Source organism: Cyrtonyx montezumae, unplaced genomic scaffold, assembly GCF_038088225.1.
Source record: "Cyrtonyx montezumae isolate F1298 unplaced genomic scaffold, pur_monq_1.0 scaffold_5, whole genome shotgun sequence".
Lineage (NCBI taxonomy): Eukaryota > Metazoa > Chordata > Aves > Galliformes > Odontophoridae > Cyrtonyx > Cyrtonyx montezumae.
The window spans coordinates 9,323,040-9,340,560 of NW_027072056.1; the positions used below are offsets into that span (position 1 = coordinate 9,323,040).

General features: G+C 36.7%; 2 protein-coding genes across 2 annotated transcripts in view; one reads left to right on the top strand and one right to left on the bottom strand.

Moving 5' to 3' along the window:
- The window catches only part of ZBTB38 (zinc finger and BTB domain containing 38), a 308,794-nt gene that overhangs the window by 93,126 nt on the left and 198,147 nt on the right, over positions 1–17,521 (top strand). The window lies entirely within an intron of this gene.
- The window catches only part of DNER (delta/notch like EGF repeat containing), a 105,983-nt gene that overhangs the window by 61,228 nt on the left and 27,234 nt on the right, over positions 1–17,521 (bottom strand). The window contains exon 2 of the mRNA XM_065748565.1: positions 3,732–4,025. Within this exon, the coding sequence (XP_065604637.1) occupies positions 3,732–4,025 (294 nt within the window). The remainder of the gene's footprint in view (positions 1–3,731; positions 4,026–17,521) is intronic.

Consider the following 17,521-nt stretch of genomic DNA (forward strand, 5'->3'; position numbering starts at 1 on the left):
AGGTGTGTGCTTACAATTTTAAACTGATTTGAAAATGCATTAGATTAATAGAAAGAGTATGAAAATTGGTCCTTTGAGAAAAACAAGACTATGTACTCAGGTGGTCTCCCATGAAAACTGACATGGTCACTAAGAAAGATGACTTTTCCTTTCTTCAGTATCACAGAAACAGAAGAGATGAATGAGGTATGAAGAATGCTCTTGCAAATACTTTTTCAAGTCTTCTTCCAAAAGATCACATATTAACTTTAAATTCAATAAAGTAAGTAAGTTTCAAAAATTACAGTTTTGCCCATTCTAAACATATAACTACATTTCCATCAGGATAAGATGTGCAGCATTTCTTATTTTCCAAATCTCTAAGGGTGATGAGAAGTATCTTCTATTTTCTAAGATATATAAAATGTTTGTCAGCTTTCTCTATGCAAGAGAAAAATATTACAAAGAATTTAAAATGGGTTAGATGTTGACTAAAAGACCTTGAACTGCTGTCTGCAGAGAATTGAGAAGAGTCACAGGAAAAGCCAGTGTAATAGAATGTGAAGAGAGAGATCAATTACTATCTTCTTTTAGTCAAAATGCCAAGCAATAATCCATTTCTTGCATAGAAATCCCATTCAGGACAGATTTATAAAAGAAAAGTGGTACTCTTATCCAGCAGCATGGAAAAACTACTGCTTCCAAAAGCTGGTGGAATATAGTTCAAACCCCACGAGTGTATTTGCCTCTGCCCTCAAGAGTTTTATATGGGATGATGCTTGAAAGAATACCAGAACAGAAATAAAATGAAGGCTTGCATCTAACATATCTCACCAGAGGGAGAGGAAAGCAGAAGTGTTTAGAGTAGGAGTGCCTCTCTAAAGAGCACCAAGGGAAGGCTGACAGACTGAGTCCAAAAACAGTATCAAATGAAGGAGCCTTGCCAGCTATTGTAGCACTGAGATTTAACATAAAGAAAGTCTGAATATCTACCCAGGAAAGTCTGCCACAGGCAGTTTATGAGTATAGCTCAGCTTATCCGAGCTAAAGTGGCTTTGAGTAGTCAGCAATCACAATGCCAAAAGGATGCATTAACCAAAATTCTGATATGTGGCAATCCTCCAGTAACACTACTAAAACTTTGTATTTATGCCACAGGTTACTAATGTCAAAACTACCCCAGATGGTAGATGCTTATCTAGCTTAGTAGGTTATCTTACACAATGATGCCTCTCAGATAAATGACCAGGGTAATCGTGTTGATCAGATGCTTTCTAGTCTCAGGCTGACCACCAAAATGAGGGCCACATTCATAAAATCTTACAATAAATCATTCAATCAATATTATTTCCTTGAATGGTCATTTCTTATGCCATAGTGTGTGAAGCTGTTCTGAATAACACAGATAAGCGCTGTGGAAATAAACTCATCAAGCAAAAGAATTCACATAACCAAATCTTTGCACAGAGATTATGATCTCATATCATTGGAATGGAAGCTAGGAGGTAAACTTAGCCAAAGTCTGTCAGGTCAGTCAGAGAAACTTCTTCTCCGTGTACCTTTACATCAAAACAACGATGCACCCATAGGCTATTTCAACAACAACAACAAAAAAGATGAATTTTCAGCAACAGAAAATGTACTCAAGATTCAATGGTCTCCCTTTCAAGTAGAATCATTCCTTAAGCATATTCATTTGTTGCAGGGCAGGAGCACCCTCTTTCAGAAGCTTCTACCTGGATCAGCCACACTACTTTAAATGGCATATAGTTTACTGACTAAAAACACATGTAGAACAAATGTTGTCCACATTGTAAGGAGAATTACAAGCTTATATCAGCTCTAATCGCTAGTTCCAAAGCTGAGAATCTGAGTGATAGCATTACAGTATAAAAGGGTTGTCTAAGACTCACATGCTTAACATCCTAATTTCTGGCCATGTACCTGGCAAATCATTTTACTGCTCTGTGCTTCAATGTCTCCATCTCCAAAATGTGAATAATACTGCTGACTTCATTTGAAAAACAATTTGAGAGCTATTAAGGGAAAGTAATATATATAAGTAGGGCACTATTATTCTAACACTTGACTTTTATGCAGAAACCTTTGTTGAATCTATTATTTGATTGGGATTAATTGAGATCATTCCTTTTTTTCCCTATTATTCACTAATATCCATCTTTTCTACACTATAATACAATAGAGCATTGGACTGGGGAAGTCTGGAATGCTAGTTTTATCTGTCTTGCAAGTGGAACAATTAATTCAGTTGCCCAAAGCAGGAAAAAAAAATGGGCTGCCTGTCTATCAGGAAAAGAAAATTTTATTATAGCAAGATCTCTGGAGAAATGAAACTGCATCCAAAAACATCTGTATTTTGTCTTCTGGTGAAGGTCTTACTGAGAACATTTGGTCAAGTACGCACTGCAAAGTATGTCACTAGAATCTGAGGAAAGGCAAAAAGATGTCCAACTGCATATATATGTCATACATCTCCAAGAGGATTTATTTCTCTCAGGAGTTCCCAAAACTTCCCAAAAGAGCTTCCATGGAAAATTCATCCTTAGAAGGCAGAGAGCATTCATTTGGAAAGATTCTTGTAAGTTACTTACACATTCTTGAATAAGTAAGGAACAAGCTTGGCAAAGCTTTGAAAGCTGAGGAAAGGTACTGTTTTCCTGCTTAACACTGAACTCTTTACTCTTCAAGACTCCACCAAAGAGTCTTTGAAACAGACCCTTAGGCATACCAGCTCTCCCTTTGGTTTAGTATAAGATCAGAGACAACATCTTGAATTAGTAACTCGAATCTGTTTCTTCCAAAGAAGTATCTTTCCCTTACAGTGAATTCCAAAGAACAGAAGATCACTGTTCTACATGAAAAATACTGTGAAAAATGCAAGACCCATTATAACAAATTCAAAATGTAAAGATAAGTAATTTCTAGGATAGTATAGCATAACAGTTATTAGCATTACTAGTGCATTAGTGATTGATAAGCTATATGTATTTCTCAGGTAAGAGAAGACATATGGACAAGTGAATTTCAGTTATTAGAACACTCAATTGTGAAGAATCTGTCTGAAATGCTTATTTAATCTACCCAAAACACAAATCAGGCAGAAATGTTACTTATACAATACCAGATCACAGATTGAGAAACACACATGAGGCCAGCCAGGCGCACTGGGAAGGACGTGCCCTTAATTGATCAGGACATTAAAAGCACCCAAGCAGAGATTACACTGAGTTTAAACTAATAAAAACAGATCATTGTTTCTGCTTCAGTGCTTTCTCTCCATTCTTCATCACCAGTGCCTGACATATGCTCTACAGTAAAATAATGGATATGGGTAAAGGTATTTCCAAAAATAAAGCTCTGCTCTCCACACACTGCCTACCAGGACTCTCGCTGAAACAGGATACAACCCTCTAGCTACCTAAATATAGATTTCCCTAAATGTATGTGATACTTAGAGATACAGAGTCATATGAACGACTGGAATAAAACATTCTCATTTTGAAGAAATACCCAGTGCCATATTTTTGAAAAGCCAACCTTAAGCTCATTACCTTTAATAAATACCTTTTATGTGTGTGTTTAATTTTACCAGCGAGTGAACTCAGGACAGAAATCGTATCTTCAGCCTTCTCATGTAGAGAGTGCTGAGATCACGCAAAAGTGACAGTTCAACCATGACAACACTCAGAAGCAATTTTCAGTGTGTTTTTATTTAAACAGAATATTCTCACCTCGATTTCGTCCCATTTCAGGTCTACAACTTTCTGTCCTGCCCTTGGCTGCCATGTAGGTAGCGTCACTGTTGCTCGTGAGCGAGGCAGAATGACGTCTGGCTCCAGCGTGGAGGTGACAAGCCTGCTTTGTCGTGATGATGCCTCTGCCTGCTCAGGGAGCAGAGGGCTGTGCCGTGAGTGCTCGCAGTTTGCTCCTTCGTAGCCATCGCTGCAGGCACAGAGGTAGCCATCCCCACTGGCGCTGCAGTTACCATGGTGACAGGGGTTGCTGGCACAAGGGTCTGAAATGAACTGAGGAAAAAAACCATCATATAGGTCAGTTACTGTGTATAAAAGATTTCTTTATAGGTTTTAGAAATGCTGTAAAACAAGATTCTTCTTTTTTATTTATCTTCCAAACATATTTAAGAACCAAGCTCATCTTTGATACAACTTCAAGGAAGTAAATTCAAAGGATTAAAGAAGGATATTGACTAATCTATATTCATCGCTGCTCTCATAATATTTCATGCAAACTCACTGTTAACACATTCAAGCAAAGTGATAAACATGAAGTAAGAGCATGGCTACATCTGTAATTTTCAAAACAATCTTTGGAGTAATCTGACCAGGGAAAATACCGAAACCTAGAGATGTGAGGCAGTGACAGCAGTGGGAAGGATACAGAGCTCACACGGGTCACTGTGTCAGGAAGCAGCGGTGCATTGTCAGAGCTAAGCACATCATGTAATCCTATTTGTGGACATAAATTCAATTTTAAAACAGCTGGGCCTTTTGCCTGCACTTCATTTAGTGGGCAGCAAGTTCAGAATCTTACTTGTTCTGGTGCTGAAAACCTCTTAACAGGAATTATTGGGGGGGGCGGGGAAGGCAGCATTCGTAAAAGATTAAAACAAGACAGAATTCAGCAAGGTGAGAAAAATCCTACTCTATGCTCACCTGCTTTCTTCTGACTTGCAGCTTAGATTTATCCTCAGCTAACTTGTACTCCACTTCTTATGTCATCATTTACTTGAAGACTAAATGCCTCTTCACTCGTCCGTGCTGGTGTCTGCCTCCATGACTTACAGAACACATCCTCAGACCACTGCCAGGTCCCACCTGATGAGCTCAGCCTCCTGGGGCAGGACAGGCCCTCTATTTGTGGCCATCCTCACAGTACACGCTAACATATAGCACTGCTTTTTGCAAACACATCAACACTTCTATTTATCCTGGAAATAGCCTCCTAGGGTATCACCTAAGAAATTTTTGCCTTAGTCAAAGCAACATCACCCTGCTGACTCACTGCCATCACTTGAGCAACTAATACAGCCATGCAGTTCCCTTGATTTGTTCTCACAATGATAATCAATCCACCACTGATAACATATATCGTTTGGCTCAACATGCAAATTTCAACCAAGTCTCCCAGCCCCCAAAGTCAGCCAGGTCTCTCCTGCACAGTATTCCACTCCTTCCCTGAATAAGCAATGCTGCTTCTTATTCTATTTCTCACTACAGCACTACAGTTAACAACAGCCGTAACAAATGTTTAATAATAAATAAGAATTACATAAGCTGTATATATCTTTAATGCTATAATCGCCATCCCTCTAGAAATAACCTGGAGTAACTTCTGTATTAGCAAAACATATCAGGCTCTTAAAGTCCATAATTTCAGAATCTTTGGGGACGAAGTAATTATTGGGTCTACACTTGGAATTTTCCCTTTACATCTGTTCAAAGCCCTGGTACCAGGGGCACCAAATCCTAACGTTAACTCTTACTGTTCTAAGTCCGTGCTTTTGTTGACCTTGCCTGAAACTTTTCCTTTTCATGGAATTTTTGGATACTCCAGCCTCTGTAATAGCTTTTGGACACCAGAGAAAGCATTGTTGTGAATGTTAACTTCAGAAACATTTAATTATGAATGTTGGATTTTTTGCTGACTGATGCAGAAGAGTTAGAGGATACGCAAGAAAATCTAAAATGTACAGGATGCTCGTTTATCTTGTCATGCAGTTGTAGCTATAGACATTATTTATTTTGCATGGGGACACATACGAATTAGGTGATACATTAGACATCATGCACAAGCTCTGACTATTCTTCACTTTTAAAAACCAAGTATATATTGAACTTATATATACTTCACATATCAAGAATCACAGTGTGGATTTTTATGACCAGGTTGGCTTATCTCCTTAAAGTCTGTTTCTCCTTCAGATCAACAGAATAAGTTCTCAGAGGACACCTTGATCAGCAAAATCATAGCTAAATGTGAGAGAAGAGGGAGGGGGAACGGATTTCAGGAAGGAACAAAACCCAGTTCTGTTCTACAGTTTGTCAGCTGTATATTAAGCTTGCTGTCACTTCCAAGGAGCAGAAATTTTCACAGCACTTTCCTTTTCCATTAAGACTGCTGAAGATAAAAACTCTTTCAGGGTGAACAAAGCCCAACCAAAACCAGTTTGCTTTTCTCATTCCAGGGGCTCAAACTAGATTTGACTTTCAAAGACACACAGCTCTCCTACTGCTGCATAAGCCCTTCACTCACTCTCTCACAATCCTTCCAAACTCACGTTAACTCATTTTCATTAATGAATTAGCATTCATTCCATTCTGAAGCAATGTAATTGTTCTTGTCATACTGGAAATCTTAACACAAAAGGAAACAATGCTTCAAAAGAGTACTTCTTTTCCTCTCAAGTCAATATATCCATTCATTTTATGATCAAGATAATCAAAAGAGCAGCGTGATGGACATGAACATGCTATAAACTGGCTTGAGCTTGTCCAAGCACTTAATGGAAATGGGTGTGCTTAAGATAAGAGATGGTTATTGTGATGTGCCACGCACCGTGTGCCTCCGGAACTGTCACTGACGGCCCACACACATCAGTGAAAACATTTAATTTTTCATGTAAACCAAACAGACTTAAAATAGATGAGTGCAGATAAAGAACTTCACCATGTGCTTTCTCAGAACTGAGGTTTATGAAGTACTTAAGATTTTAAGATATGATTCCCTTTACTTAGTTACTATTAATTCTATAGCTCTTTATTTTTTCCTTCTTTCACAAAGCTTATCAAAACAAGGGCAGAGCAGAGAGGAGCAATCCCCTTTCATGTTGTGTTGCCACCACTCTTTCAGTACAGCCCAGGATGCAATTGGCCCTTTGGAACACACATTGCTGGCTCTTGTCCACTGCTACACAGAGAAAAAGATGATCCAAATAACAGGAATTAGACCACTGGCTATTAGTACAAGAATATAATATAATATCTACCATAAAATCTTTTTTCTTTTTTTCCTAAGATGTAGAATTTTAATTACCTTTATGAGAAAACACATTTGTATGTAGGTCTCTTGTTTTCATCCTCATTTCTCCATTTAATAGTCTGAATGTTTTCATATTTCTCTCACTGACTAAATAGGTATAGTCAGCAGTCAGTACCTAGCTGAGAAAGCAGAGTTAAATTATAACATTCATTCGTACACAATTACTATTTCATATGCCTAAACAGATGTAATCTGTTGGATATTTTTCCAACAAAATCCTAAGATAGATGCATACCAAGGTGACCTTGATATTGCAGTTCATTTTCCAAGGGGAGACAGAATACAAACACAGGTATGATACAAACAGTAGGCTTGTATTAGAATCACACTCTCAAAAACGGCTTGTTAGCCAGTCATTCCAATCGTTTCCTAAGGTTTTTGTTTCAGAAAAAAACACTGCAAGATATATATCTGCAAGTTCTTTTCACCAGTACTCTTTGTGGTGACACCAATTTGTCATTTAATGCTCATCTGGTGTCTCTTCAGAGTAGTCCCTCTTATTCTACCTAGAGACAGTTAGAACCCCTCAGAGCTTAAAGAAATAAAAAGGCAAACCTAAAAAGAAGGCCAAACTGAGCTGCTAAACACTATGCAAAGCCTTTCTCCCACCTGCAACTCTCAGATATATTAGTACAAAACTAATTTTTGGCTCTCTTTTTATTGTGACTTCCTGCCATCACAGACAACATTATAGCATCATATAATCTCCAGCTTTATCTCCCTGAGATGGTTTTTCCAGTTACAGGATGAATACTGCAGTTTTCAAATAAGTAAATTGAATTTAGCTGGATGGGAGTTAGACTAAATGCATTAGTTTGCATGTATTCAGGTAAAAAAAAAAAACATCTTAGGAGAGATTTATAACCATAGAATAAACTGGCACCTCTGTTGCTGAAGAAATGCCCTGATACAGAAACAGAAAACCAGGTAGTGATCATGGGAATATCCACCATGTATCACCTCCATCCTGCATCACCACCACTGAAAAAGGATCAGATGTCTCAAGTTTAAGCTATGCACTGTACATATGCGCTTTTTTCTCATTTAAAGAATAATTATTGGGAAGCAGCATGTTTATAGCAGCCTTCCAGTACCTGTAGGGGCCTACAGGAATGCTGGGGAGGTCCTTTTTATAAGGGCATGTAGCAACAGGAGGAGGAGAAATGGTTTTAAACTGGAAGAGGGTAGATTTAGACTAGATACTAGGAAGAAATTTCTCACTGTGAGGGTGGTAAGACACTGGAACAGGTTGCCCAGCAAGGTGGTGGACACCTCCCTCCTTGGATGCATTCAAGGTCAGGCTGGATGGGGCTTTGAGTGACCTGGTCTGGTAGGATGTGTTCCTGCCTACAGCAGATGGGTTGGAACTAGATGATCTTAAAAGGTCCCTTCCAACCCAAACTGTTCTACGATTCTATGATTAAAAATTATCAACTTTTGAATGCAACAGGAAGAAAATAATTAAAATCTACAGTCTTAAGATATTACCTGTTTCAGATACAGTAAATATAAAAAAATTGAAAGCTTTTTTTTTTAAGCACATCTGAAATATTGCACAATGTTTGCATATGTACACATTTATGGATGGATGGAAACAGATCTACATAGCAATAGAAACAAACATTATCTAGAAATGTAATCTCTTTGAAAGAATAGCTTAGTTATCTTCAAAATGATTTTTAAATGTAGACTGATTCAGACCTTTGATCCACTGAATTTTAAAATTCCATTCTATCACATATTCAACTTTAATGCGAACTAGGAAATGAAAGACAAGAAAACAGAAGAATTGAGATGAGGGAAAAAAAAATCAGCTGCTCCAAAGAGAAGAGTGTCCACAGAAGTATCACTGAAATAAGTGTATTAAGCAAATGTATTTTATTCTATTTTAAGGAAATACTTTCCATGATTTAATGGGACTCAAGCAAGAATTTTTATTCAATTTTTGGTTCTCCAAAATGTCCAGTGCAACCTGAAAACAGTCAGACTCCTTTTCCTTTTCTCTATCTTAGTAAATAGTTTTATCTGAAAAAAGCCCTCTGTATCTTTTCTAACTGTAAAATGAAGATTATATTTTTCCTCTCATCACCTGCGTTACCTGATAGAACAATTATTTTCAGAATGTGAAGCACAAAACTAACAGTAGATAGGAACTCTTAAGGAGGAATGAATACAAGTAAATAGAAGAATGAAATAAATCTCAACAGAGCAAAGCTAAATCTGTAACATACGGGCTTCATGTTAGATCCTTTGTTATTTGTTCTTTCTCTTCTGTTTGGTTTGGTGATCACTTGTCCCTGATCATACACACCAAGTCCATACAGGAATCAGAATTTCACAGTTTGCCAGGTTAGAAAAGAAAAAAAATAGAGTGTCTATACAGTGATATTTCTAACTAGAAAATGGCTATTGGCTATGAACTGCACCTACGTGAGCCCTGGGTATCCTTCCCTTTAAAGAAAAGGGGGGCCACAAAGATGTAGAAAGGTCTGTCCTGCGAGACACAACAATTAGGGCTTTATTTCCCACCCCTGAACACAATGTGAGCAAGAAAAAACATTTCTATATTGCATAGAACACCGATACAGCAACTACATTAGAAACAACGAGCTGCAACATAGAGTGGGAATGAATCAAGATCTAGAAGGCTCATGCCAAGACCTGTACCCCACCAAAATGACAATGTAAGTCACGCCCTTCAAGAAGTAAACATTTACTGTTCTCCTTTAGTGGTTCCACTCAATGCCCAAGCCCATCAGGAAAGGCATCAATAAGTGCAATAAAGAAAATAAGCCTTTATCAGATAATTTGGAACATGATTCTTTGAAACAGTGTTAACTGCAAGCAGTTTGGATTGCTTCCAAGCCACCATTCTCATTCTATGAGTTTTGAATATCCAGAGTAATGAAACTGCCAGAGATTGTAATAAATGGGTAGAAAACATTTTCTTTACTTCAGTGAAGCAGCAAAAATGCCTACAGAAATTACTTGTTTAATTGACACCAAAAGCATGGCTGCCTAAATCTATTTGAAAAACCAGCAAACATAGCAAGGCAGATTTTAAACAGCACAATAGATTTTAAAAACAGAGAACCTGCAAATGGGTAAGCTACCCTTGCATAATAAGTTAGCATACATCAGCTGCTTTGCTTTACCTGTCCTCAGGCACTTTCTTACCTTGAGGCAAATTGAAAAAAACACAAAATAAATCAAAATCACTTTTCCTCCGCCTCAACAAAAGGAAAATATCTGGTTCCCACTAAGCACAGAGTACTGCCAGATGTGAGCATGCACATAATAATTATAATAATAATTAAAATAATCTCAATAAATAATTATTTAGAAGAACCTTGTAGTTTTTCCTCAGCTCTTCTCAGCAGATTAATTTTAAGACTCTTTTCCTGGTATATATTCCTCTATCCTGCTGGGAAAGGCCATTCAAATTGTTTGCTACATCTATTGACACAATAGATTGAATATTACATTTCTAGCAGATAAGCTAAACCAACTTACAGTTTTTCATCAATTTCCACACTTAGCACAGGCGATTTTTAAAAACAAAATGAAGTCAAACAGGTCAACTATCAGAAATTATATAAGAAGTACATACAGATCTGTGAAGATTAGCAGTGAAGTTTTTTTGCCTCAACATCATCTCATTTTATCCTCAGTAGGAGTTGGCAACCTACAGGATAATTGCTAAACAGGATGCCAGTGGCTCTCACATTACTGGGGAGTAAAACTGATGGGTAGTTCTGAATAGAAAGCACTAACTGCATTACAATAACACATCACATTAGTTTGTTTATGCTATTACTTCATTATGAAAACATCACATAGTGAAAGAATTACCAACAGTGCCTTCATTCATAATACTGTTTTCTTTTTTTAGAAGTATTTTTATTTGAGCAACTGTGGTGTGTACAAAATATATCTATGATGGGAAATTATGATAAGCAATGATATCAAAATACATAACATTTTTACTTCTCAAATGAACCTTCTGTTGGTTTCAAATATGTCATTCACTTGTGAGTAACTGAAATTAACTAAATGACATTCCTAAAATATATATCCATTATTTGATAATTTATTAATTGATCTTGAAAAACAACATGTACTACTTTATTAACAAAATTGCTAGTATTCCAATCTATATGCAAAGATTTTAAAAAAAAAATTAAGAAAAAAATTGAAAACAATTCAAAGTAACTTAACTTTGAGGTTAAACATATGGGGCATTGCTTAATTCAAGGCTAATAATGTTACTTCAATATCTTAAAGTTCTGCAATGAGTACTCTCAGTTATGATGAGACTGGGGCTATCATAGGAGGAATAAACTTCCAATATTTTTATGAAACAAAAACTCCCAAGTAATCTGTTACTGGAATTTTCAGAACTATGGAAATTACTCATCTATTCTGCTGAAAGTAAAAAGAACTCCTAAATCTTTTTCTGTTTTAAAAACGAAAGCATGCTACCACCTCTGTTCAGGTACCCTGCTGTTTGTCTCTCCTTAAAAACTTTGACCCCAGTGTAAAGTTCAAGCCAGATTCGGTTTACATTAGTAGACAGTGATAGGACAAGGGGGAATGGTTTTATATGAAGGAAGGGGAGACTTAGGTTAGATGTAAGGGGAAAATTTTTTCACTGAGAGGGTGGTGAGGGGGCTGGCACAGGTTGCTGTGTGCCCCATCCCTGGAGGTGCTCAAGGCCAGGTTGGATGGGGCCCTGGGCAGCCTGAGCTGGTGCTTAGATCTAGAGGTCAGCAACCCTGCCCATGACAAAGGTTTAGGAACCGGGTGATCTCTGAGGACTTTTCCAATCCAACCCATTCTATGACCTCAAAAACAATAAAACTTAATTTACAGACATTGTATAAACTAGTAACCAGATGGAAAAATCAGGTCTTTTGAAGTGCCCTAACTGCTGAAAAGATTGCAGCATATGCTCACACTTAAATATACAGCAAGATAGCTACAAGACAAAGTGCCCTTACAAAGTACAACGGTAACAAGTACGGTGTTCTCATTTTTCTGTGGCATCAACATCAGCCAGTCTCAAGACATAAATACATATTAAGTAATAGTTCATTAGTTCTAGTACTAATGGCATTTCTTGATTTAGACATCTGAGACTTCAGACATTTACAGATGAGTTAAGGCAAAAATAGGCATACGGTTCTCACAAGAGAAACAAGAGCAAATAACAGTCCTGTACTAAAGCTGTGAAGTTAAACTGTGCACACAGAATCCTGAAAAACACAATGGACGTGACAATGGGATACTGTCCTAAGCTTTTGCCTACAAGTGGCTGTGGAAACAGGAAAAGATGATAATAACAGTAACTAAAGAGGTATGACAATCAGCAGCTCATTGATGCCACATTTTCCACAACAAGTATGAACAAACAAAATTGGGGGAGTGTGAAAAGGATAAATAGCAATAATTTGAAGCTACAGTACATAAAAAAAGACACTGTATCACCAGAGATATTTGGCAAAAGAGGAGCATTTTAATTAACAGCGTTACAATCAACGTTATTGCTCTGTAATGCTGGCAGAAACGTAAATCACAGGTATGTGGTCTCCTGGATTTATTTCTCATACAGACATTCTGCCAGATCATAATGAGATTAACTCACTTTTTTTTGTTTTAAAATAGACCAGAGATGATGTAGAAAAGTCAGTGTCTATATCTCATAACCAAAGCACCTGCCAGCACATAAAGAACAATGCCCAAAGAGTTTCAAGCCAACATTCAATTCCTGATTCCTGAAAAATGTATCATTTTATTGCAAAACTAATGAGATTCAATAGTTGAATGACGGTGGGAACCGAGATAAGAGTCCAGAATTTCTCTACCCCTCTTTGCTTGCTTACCACCACTCAGTCATGCTGGCACCCATTCCCACCCTCACTTGCTCTTGGCCCCGTGATTCTTGCTCTGAGAAAGCAGTTTGAACTACAACATTTTATCTCACATTCTGTGACAGGCTGAGTGAACTCAGTTGCTTCCTGGCAGCTAACACACAGTAACTTGTTAAGAGATGACAGCAGCAGCATATGCCTTCACTTTCAGAATAAGACAATCTTCAGATGCATAAAATAGGTTTCTATATACACTGGCTGGGGGCAGTGTTTCCTTTAACCCCGGCTGGAGTAGCTGTTTTGCCCAAACTACATCCTTTCATCACCATCGAAGCCAATATAACATCCTTTTAGGGGGTATTTTTAAAAATCAAAATTATCTTGTGATTCAAAAGTCCTTCTAAAATTATTACTAAAAATAAACTTGATGATGAATATAACATATACATAATGTGTATGTTGTAAATAACATACACAGTTGCTGCTGTTAGCACTAACTAGAAAGATAAATGCTTAACGTGAAGTTTTGATTATTTTATTGTAATTTCATCCTCTAGATCAGCCTCATATCTCTATTTTAACAATATAGACTTTCTATCTTTTTAGCACAGAGGACTCCAGCTTGAATTTTTTTATCACAAAGACTGACACTACCTCAAAAATCTCTGGTGTAGGGAACTGAAATTTTGTATTTAGCTCACCCCCTATAGAAGGGCAGATCAAGCGGATATTGGGAACATGTCATTAAAAAGAGCAGAATCATTCTTCAGTGTGCTTAATAATTTTTTTTCTCTAAGTCACATCAGAGATAACAAGCTGAAAGTTATTTGTCATAAGATCTTCTGACTGGTGTCTCCAGGATGCTGTTTATGCTCATTGTTCAGCAGTGATGAAAGATTCGTGTAGAAAAGGTAGGATGAATTTCAGAAAAGTACTGCCCAGCAACCAACCTCATCATCTACCGTTTTAAATCTGCCCAAGAAGATTACGGCTGTTACCAAACACATTACAATATTAATGAACGCTGGAAAGGATTTGTGCCCCCTCTGGATGAAGGGGCACAAATGAAAGGGCTCTTCTCCCTTAGAATAATATGTATTATAGTCACATCTTCTTTTGCTTAAGAGGGTAAGGATTTACAGATATTGTTGTGGTCGTGCTGGGAAGCTTGATATTTACTACAAAGACAATACCAGCAGAATTCGATTTCCTGCAGATAGCTTGAACAGCCTTTTATTAATTAGAGTCCTGCAAGCATGCTTGCAATTTTAATCAGGTTTTCTGTGATTTTTGTTTTGTTCTTGTATTTTTTGCAAGATTTCATTAATTCTTGTAACCAAATGTCCAGTTTTGGTGGCAAACCAAATGTAATTTACTACAGCAATTTTTGATAATGGACAGCAAGACTTGTACAGCAGTGCTTGATATCATTTCAGACATAAGGAGAAACTTTTGTGGATATTCAGATCATCAGGCACTTAGAGGTTGAAGCTTTTGCCTCCTTACACAACAGCTACAAGAATTAAAGGGAAAGTTTTCTGCTGCCATGAAAGAATTACAGTTTGTAATTCTGTAGTTACCAGCCTATTGCCTCCCAGTCACATGCACTGAAGCACTAGCAAGCTGTCTCTCCCATGGCTTAGCTCTGCTGCGTTAGTGACAGTAACAGAAATGCTGCATTACTTACTGTAATTGTATTGAAAGCTGGTGATTTAAGAAACAAGTGAACAGGCAGCAAAACATGGAGTCTACAAATAGCAAAGCAGTATAGTACATTCTGCACAATAGTGCATCTCCAGGGGCCCACCGAACTTGACAAAATTCCATTTGTAAATGTGTGAATTTGCAACACAACATGAGACAGAATCTTTTGAAAAACAAAATATTTCTGAAGAATATTGACAACTACACATATACATCTTGCAACAGTATTGTGTCCATGACCTTCAGTTAATACATGAATACTAAAACCAAATGAATAAAAGAAGAAATAGAAAACAGGAAAAGAAATGTAGCAATTTAAAACCTCTCTTACAGGTATGCCATGTAGGAAGTTTCAGATGATGGACAAAAAAAAAGTTCATTAAATCCCTGCTGTGCCACATCCTACATATCTTACTGTGTCAGGTTACATGATATTTTAAGACTCTACACAACAGCTATTCCTTCTGAGGACAGAAAGTACATTGGGGTAGGAAAATATTCTTACTGCTGTATCTGCAAAATGGCAAACAGCACCATAACCTCATTATAGTTTGTTGGTTGTGTTTTGCAGTTGTTATTTTTCACTTGCCCCGGTTATGGGACTATTAGTTGCTTCAAAAATAGTTTTAATTAATACGAGTAACTAAAAGGATGACAAAAATACAGACAAAGAAAAAAATGAAAAGTCATGAAAGTAATTTCATTTTCATTTTTGTTGCTTCTGTTTTGGTTCCTTATGCCCAGGAAATATTTTGCATTTGCAGTGTTCTTTCAAGATTCCACAAAAAGTCATAACATTTGAAAACCATGATGTGATTAATCCTAGCAAAGCTCTTCTCATATCTAATATACTTGCCTTTTGCCTTGCAGAAAATCTTTTTCAATTAAAGACATTTACAATATTTTTCTGAGATATAAGACTTAAAAATACTATATTGATTTAAAAGCTCTTTCACTAAAGACATTTCCAAGGGTAGAAGTGGGAAAACTCTGAAATCAGAAAGAAATAATGATTCTTGAAGAAGAATAAAGGAGTGGTTGATCAGGAGAGATATTTTCTTACAAAACAAGAAAAAGAAGTAGTACATTAATCAAAACACCTAGTTACAGAATCAGTCCAATTTTCTAACATTAAAGATGAGTCGTGGGTTCAGGGCTCTTCCTTACAAGACAGACTTACAGATGAAACAGAAGGAGAAACACGGCTAGTGCTAGAGCTTTCAATGCAAAGAAACAGATTTGCACTGCAAAGACAGAAGAATTCACGTATTTTTTGTATATGAATACAAATATTTATGTGTTTTCTTTATGCTAGTATTTTTAGTATTGAATAATTCAGTTATTATTGCATGATTTAACTACGAATATGAAAATGTTAAAAAAAATGAGTCAGCACTAAATAATGTTTTCTGTATCATCCCGAAATCTCCACCTTATCTCATGTCCTTGAAGCATTCAGCTGCAAGATACTCATAGAATATGAATTGCTAACATTAACAACAAAAAGCTAGAAAGAAATTAGATCAAAAATATTACTTTGAGACATTAGACTGAAGAGATAAAGATGAACACTCTACTAAAGCAGAGGAAAAAGTTAAATTCTAAACCAGTTGAAGCCAGAAATGCTACTTATGCATGTAAAGCATATATATTATTACTTTTACTTACACGGTTAACATACAGGAGTAATACAAAAATCTATCTATTGCCAGGAACAGAACAGAATGAATTTTTGCAACTACTGAGATCTGTTTGCAACAGAAACGCCCTTACAATAACGTAGTCTCTGTTCTGGAAAAATCAGGCTCCCTCTCAGCTTTCAAAAGTCTTTCTTGCAGAACTTTCCAGCACTCCACTACCAGTCCTTGTTCAAATGTCTATATGGTCTATATAAAAGCTGAAATGTGTGATGCTTGCAGAGCCATCATGAAACACCTACTCCAAAGATAGCCTTGAAGACTACAGATTTTTAGACTCCTATTTTTCCTTTTATTGTTGTTATGTAATGGATACTTGAACCTCCAATAATGAAGTCAATTAACACTCAGGCACTGAGAATTCATAAATACACTGTTTGCACTAGATGAAAATAACAAAAATTAGTACAGTTAGCTGAGAAACAGCATAATGTCAGCAATTTTGTTGCACAGACTACACAAGGTCTCTTGAGTATCAGACAGTACTGAGGACTTCTTACTATATCTAGTCTCGTAAAACCTACACTTGTTCCCAAAAATGTCTGAAGAAAAAGCAGCTCTGTTACAACTTTCAATAGTTGAGCAGATCCATGTAATTTTTTCTCTCTCCTCAAATGATCTACTGCTTAATTATGAGCTCTTCTGGAAAGATCAATACCTCTTGGCAGTAACCAATTCATTATCATAAGTTTCCTACATTTGATTATGAGAAAGTCAAGTCAAATTTTTGTTGTTCACATATGTATGCTCTATCAACACTTCCTGAAATCCTGGGATCACATATGGGAGAGGAATAAAAAGAAGAAAAAAAAAAAAGAAGAAAAAAAAAGAAAAAAACAGAAGGAAAATATATCTAACGGCCTTAAAAATAAAATCAAAAGAAAAATACTGTGAGACTATGACATCCAGACACATATGAAACCTTCATGGTATTCATCCTTAAAAGAAATAGGTCTGAATTTGTCAAGTGCTTCAGTGATGGAGAGAGACAAGACCATGGCTTCCTCTACCATCACTGATCTCATGCAGCAGATACAATAAAAAGGTAAATGAAACATTAAGTTTCCACTGAAATCAGATAAATCTTTGCGTTCATTATTGCTTGCAGCAAGATCAAATTGCGCTATGTTTTTGCCTTACCAAATGGAACAAAGGGATGGAACATCAGTGGAAAGCCTAACACAAGAAGTA